The sequence below is a fragment of the Fistularia commersonii genome, chromosome 19 (genome assembly GCF_037954325.1).
Source record: "Fistularia commersonii isolate RoL2024-O1a breed Wild chromosome 19, RoL_Fcom_v1.0, whole genome shotgun sequence".
NCBI lineage: Eukaryota > Metazoa > Chordata > Actinopteri > Syngnathiformes > Fistulariidae > Fistularia > Fistularia commersonii.
Genome location: NC_141302.1, coordinates 12,854,505 through 12,860,386, shown reverse-complemented (window position 1 = coordinate 12,860,386; position 5,882 = coordinate 12,854,505). Strand labels below are relative to the sequence as shown.

General features: G+C 54.1%; 1 protein-coding gene and 1 non-coding gene across 2 annotated transcripts; both read right to left on the bottom strand.

The window, feature by feature from the left end:
- Nucleotides 1-283: 283 nt before the first annotated feature.
- Nucleotides 284-4,981, bottom strand: eif4a1a (eukaryotic translation initiation factor 4A1A). Its single transcript, XM_086165592.1, has 11 exons — nt 4,891-4,981; nt 3,634-3,676; nt 3,260-3,392; nt 2,754-2,893; nt 2,259-2,427; nt 1,890-1,999; nt 1,665-1,808; nt 1,444-1,581; nt 1,284-1,373; nt 986-1,065; nt 284-904 (listed from the first exon to the last, which is right to left on the bottom strand). Exons 1-11 carry the CDS (start codon nt 4,911-4,913, stop codon nt 760-762), a joined length of 1,215 nt encoding a protein of 404 aa, XP_086021718.1. The 5' UTR covers nt 4,914-4,981; the 3' UTR covers nt 284-759.
- LOC147223786 (small nucleolar RNA SNORD10) lies at nt 2,083-2,221 on the bottom strand. Its single transcript, XR_015107658.1, has one exon. It is a non-coding gene; the product is annotated as a small nucleolar RNA SNORD10 (small nucleolar RNA).
- Nucleotides 4,982-5,882: the final 901 nt, after the last annotated feature.

The window sequence follows — 5,882 nt, the reverse complement described above, 5'->3', positions numbered from 1 at the left end:
AAGGCGGGGGGGAGCACAATCTCAATATATCATCTGTAGTTTGGTCCGTTCACGCCGTCCCCCCCCCGACATTTTGGCGAGGTAGTTACAGAGTGACCACCACTTGATCCAAATCTGGTGTCAGAGGAAACTATATGTGATATGAGGCTCCACGCTGGGGTGGGGGGCCAGGAGGCAGAGTCACAGAAACTCGGCGTTCGTGGCCGCCCTCCCCCCACCCCCCCGGACACCGGGCTGCGAGCGCAAAGCATTCTGGGAGAAGGATGAGAAGGGTCAAACAACATTCAGGGTGGTGTTACTGTACAGCTCTTTTATTGAAGAAGCCCTGCCTTCTCCGCCGCCAGAAGCTGCTCACATGATCACCGAGGGGGGGTTGGGGCTAACGTACACTGGGGTTTCAACACCGAGCACCTCCCAATTCTGTAAGATCGTCGGATCTGGGGTTGGGCAGCGGAGCATCCGGAACCTGCTGCAGGTGCAAAACACAGCCGCTTTTCGCCAAGAACCCAGAGGAACTGGGGTACTCTTCCACGGGGCCTACGGGAAAGGGGGGGGTGTTTTGCACAGGGGGGGAGGGGGCACGTTCAGAGTCCAGGTTAGATGCGGTGGATTAGAGAAATGAGACTATGGCAAGCAGGTCCGAGATCCACCCGGCCCGTCCCGTCTGAGGAGCTCAGATCATTTACAAACAGTTTGACTTCTAAAGTGACGGGTGGACGACGGGCGGCGGCGGCGGCGGGGGAGAGAAGGGTGGCTCCTCTAGATCAGGTCGGCCACGTTCATGGGCATCTCCTCGATGGTGGTGTTGTAGAACGTCTCGATGTCCCTCAGGGTCCGCTTGTCTTCCTCTGTCACCATGTTGATGGCCACACCCTTGCGACCAAAACGACCGCCCCGGCCAATCCTGGGAGGGGAGAGCGGAGGTCAGTGCTTACGCCCAACAGAGTAGGTGGAGACAAACTACCCGCCCCGATCTTATACGCACCTGTGGATGTAGTTCTCCCTGTTGGTGGGCAGGTCGTAGTTGATGACCAGGGACACCTGCTGCACGTCGATGCCTCTGGCCTGAGGAGGAACAAAGGAGACGGAGGTTAGGACCGCCCCGAGAGTGAAGGTTCATGGGCTGAGTATCCTCTGCCAATTAGTTGCAATCCCCGGACGGGAGCGGGGTCACAGTGGAGGACAGAGGTTTGCTCTACCAAGGATCATTCAGTCCTGCACCAGCACAACAGATGGGAGGAGAGGGAACCTTGGGGGCTGCAGGAGAAGTAGGAGACACCTACCAACAGGTCAGTGGTGATGAGCACTCGACTGGAGCCCGAGCGAAACTCCCTCATAATCAAGTCACGCTCCTTCTGGTCCATGTCACCATGCTGGGGGACAGAGGCAGAGTGAGTGGGCTGCGACCTAAGCGGGTGGAGCAAGAGGAGGAGGAGGTCCTACCAGGGCGGAAACTGTGAAGTCCCTGGCGTGCATCTTCTCAGTGAGCCAGTCCACTTTCCTCCTCGTGTTGATGAAAATGACGGCTTGTGTGATGGTCAGGGTTTCGTAGAGGTCACACAGCGTGTCCAGCTTCCATTCCTGGGGAAAAGCAGCGGCAGAGCAGAGGCGGTCAGCTCAGCACATCCTCAGCTAGATCTACTCCTACAGGGGAGAACCCCCACCTCCTTCTCCACATTGATGTAGAACTGACGAATGCCCTCCAGTGTCAGCTCCTCTTTCTTCACCAGGATGCGAATGGGATCACGCATGAACTTCTTTGTGACCTCCAGGACGTCGGAGGGCATGGTGGCAGACAGCAGGACCACCTGAGATGAAGACAGCAGAGATTAGACTGTGCTCGTGCCAAATGATTCCTGGACCAGTGCTGCCTCCCCAAACACACATACCTGTGTGTTACTTGAAAGTTTCTGGAAGATCTCGTAGATCTGGTCCTTGAACCCTCGGCTCAGCATCTCATCAGCCTCGTCCAGCACAAACATCTTGATCTGCTTGGCAGCTGTCCAAGGACACAGTGAGTTAGAGTCGACGGGAAAAACATCTGACGGGCCTGCCTGTTAACTTAGCATTGGCACAGCGGCTGTATTCAGAAAGTTTGAGGTCTGATCATGTCTCTGGCTCTCTGCTGAGTCGCCCCCCCCAGCAGCAGAACGCCACTGGGAGGGTGGACCCAGCAGAGGGGGGCAGAGTCAGTTGACACGCATGGGTTTCATCAGGATACAGCAGCTGCAAACTGCACAAGGAGTGCAGGGACTCACAGAGGTTCTTGCGGGTCAACATGTCGAAGACGCGCCCGGGGGTTCCCACCACGATGTAGGGGACCTCCGCCTGCAGCCTCTGGACTTCACTGCGGATGTTGGTCCCTCCGATGCAGGCGTAGCAGCCTGCACCCATGTAGTCGCCCAGAGCCATCACCACCTTCTGGATCTGGAGACACAGCAGATTCAGGTCACAGTCTCACACACACACAAAATAGAAAAAAAAAACAATAGGTCCAGCCCTTTTGGGATAGAGCCTACACAACTAGTCTCTTGTTGATCCCATATATCTGCTCTTTAACAACTCCGTTCAAAGAACAGACTTGCCCACATATCTGTCAACATGACTTGGTTTGATATCAGAGGTCAAGATCTGTTGGTCCACCCAGCTGTGAGTAAAGAACTACCAGCTGCAGGGTTCCTGCTGATGTTTGTCACCTACTCTAGGGAGTCTGGCCTGGTTCTAAAGGGTTGGTGATTCATTGAGATTCCTACCTGCTGAGCCAGCTCCCTGGTTGGGGCCAGGACCAGAGCCTGGGTGGCCTTCATTTCCACATCAATCTGCTGCAGGATGGAAATGGCGAAGGTGGCAGTCTTCCCAGTTCCAGACTGGGCCTGAGCGATCACATCATAACCTGCGGGCGCACACACACATGTATAATAAACCATTTATTGGTCTCATTACTTCCTGAATCCAGTCCTACCCCTTGCTCTAAAGTGTGGGTCAGAGGCCCGAAAGCCTACAAGTTAAACTAAAACTGGAGCCCAACGCCCAATCCACACTGTGGGGGAAGGGGAGAAGACTCCACCAGCAGAAGGCAGAGGAGCAGGGCCACAATTCTGGTTCCACTCACTGCTGCTGCTTCGCCAGGCACCCTTTACCTGTGTGACCTCACACCCTCTTGATCACAGTTGGGTGTGGGGGACCCCACAGACACACCCTTTGTGACATCATTGCTTCCCCTACTGTCTCTGACCCCCCAGGTGTATGTTCTGCTCACCCTTGATACAAGGTATAATGGCTCTCTGCTGAATGGCGGAAGGCTTCTCAAAACCATAGGCGTAGATCCCCCTGAGCAGAGTCTCACGCAGATTCATGTCATCAAAACTGTCCACGATCTGATTCCAGTTGCTCTGCAGAGACACAACCACAGTGTGATCAGAGGAGACTGGAGGCTCTCAGGCCCCTCACAATACCTGACTAGATCAATTGACACATATCAAAACGCCAGGTTTCCATGTCATTAAGGAGTACCAACACACATGTATACACCCAAGGGGGCTCAGCTGGCAGGGAAATGTTAACCATTACTGTCAAATTGTGCAGAAGGTGAATATCTTGACCTAGTGGTGTCGAGGTCACTTCAGGACTCACCTCAATGATGCCATCCGGCTCCATGCCCTCGGGGCCATTGTCTCTACAAGAACATAAAGAGGACAAATCAGCATCCAGGACCTCTAACAGGCATAGAATTGACATATTAAAACTTAAGACGATTTCTGCCATCTTATTCTTATAAAGTATACAAGCAAAGGTAACTAACTTTCGATTAATACAAGTTTTATTTTTCTGTCGTGTTTTTTTTTTCACGGGCTCGGTTTAGCAAATCCTTTACGGGCGGACCGCTCGGAGCCATTTCTCCAGACCATCCAAAATGGAGGAACAGCGCGTCCAAGAAAAAATACATTAAAAAAATGGACCGCCCGGCCACGACACTTTTATTGACCTAATTATGTTTCTAGGGCAGATAATAAAATGCCTCTCGGAGTTTCCGGGCGGTTCCGATCCGAGGAGGGGGCAGGAAATGGCCGTTTGGCTAGCCCCGGCCTGCTACGCCGTTAGCCCCGCCTCAATTCGGCGTCCCAGCCCGGGCCGGGCGGCCCAGCAGGCCCCAGATATCGTGCCTTCACATCGGACGCGTAGAGTGCGCTGTGACCGCCGAGGCACCGGTTGATACGAACCGACTGTCCGCCTCACAAAAAGCGGGGATCGCTTCCAACAGCCGCGGCGTAACGAGACTCGGCTACCGGGCTGACCTACCGGCATTGTTAACGCTACCGCCACCATGTGCGAACGTCTCCAGCGGGAAGATGTGGACATTTTTGCCGCCAAAATCGATCGGAATCCCCGTTAGTTACATTATACAGTTGACGTTTGACGGTTAAACATGTCAAAATGGGCGGAACTCGTTGGCGGCCGGTTGGACGTATAAAGAGGAAATGGCGGCCGCGGGGCCTAGCTAGGCCGGCCGCCTTCACGTGCTGCTCGGGCGCCGGCGGCCGTTGGTCTGGGCCGGCTAGCGGGGCCCAGAGGGCCCGTCACCGCCAATACCTGTCACACAACAACGGATATCCCGCATTTATTAACGAAAATTATTAATTATACGGTCTTGACGGTTGTATCGTAACGAGAAAAGCTAGTGGGATTCGCCCCATTCCCCGGAGCGGACCGGCGACACAGGCTTCCGCTAGGCCCTTGCGGTCCACCCCCCCGGAATCCAACATTCCGGGGCTCCCCGCTCAGCACCGGACTTATAACCAGACGGACGCCGAGGATCGGACGCGCACCGACCGCGAAAATCGAGCTATTCGGGATTCAAGAAGCCGGAACCGACACGCAGACTTTCCTTACCTATTATCATATTCAGCCGACATTATCACAAAGACAGAAACTGCGGCAGAAAAGTCTTATATACCACACAAAGAAGCTCTCCCATTGCAACATCTCGCCGTCATTTAGCGTTAATCCCGCCCTTTGCGACTTCTGATTGGGTAGCGTCATGCACATGCGTAGATGGGCGGGCTCGGAGCGTGGCTAAGAGTGCGCGTCGTTGTCACTTGTCACACGCCACAGGGGCGGAGTTAGAGCTCTCTCACTTTACGTGTTCGACGGGCGTTCCAAGCCGGGCTACTCCGGCTTACATTTCAAGCCCTCCCTCGTCTTCTGCTTTATATCAAGGCAGACAAAAGCATGAACGGTCGGATGGACGCCACCCCCTCTGGAGCACCGCTTACAATACTTTGTTGGACTGCGTTCATCGCAGTACAACGAGTACCCGCGGTGACACACACGTAAAAACGTAGCCGGGATGAGTCACCGTCCCGAGTGACGACAGCAGAGCGGGGTCCGACAGGAAAAAAGTATTTATCCAGGGGTGGGGGAGTTATGGCGTGCCACGCACGCCTTCTACGCACGGCAGTGACCCCAACCCCTCCGCCCACACCCAAAACATAGTTTAAAATACTGCAAAGGAAGCAAAACGGGGTATAATAGCGGGTACTGTGGTTGTGCGGGGGAGGAGGGGGGGCTCATTCAGGGGCTCGGCCGCCATTTTTGGAGACACGCACACACGCACAGGAGCGTTTATCTTGTCCTTTTTAACATATAAGATACTGCTGCAGGTCCCAATGCAATCATAACTTTAATATTATATAGTTATTAGTTTGTAATTATGTAGGTTTAAAGGGCATTTAAACGTTTTTTTAGACTTTTTGTGAAAGGTGAATGCGATGCTGGGGCGTCACCTCACAGCAGGAAGGTCTCCAGTGGGGTTCCCACCGGGGGCCTCTCAGCGTGGGGTTCTTCCAGGTTAGCAACCAAAGTCTGAAAACATACTGATATGT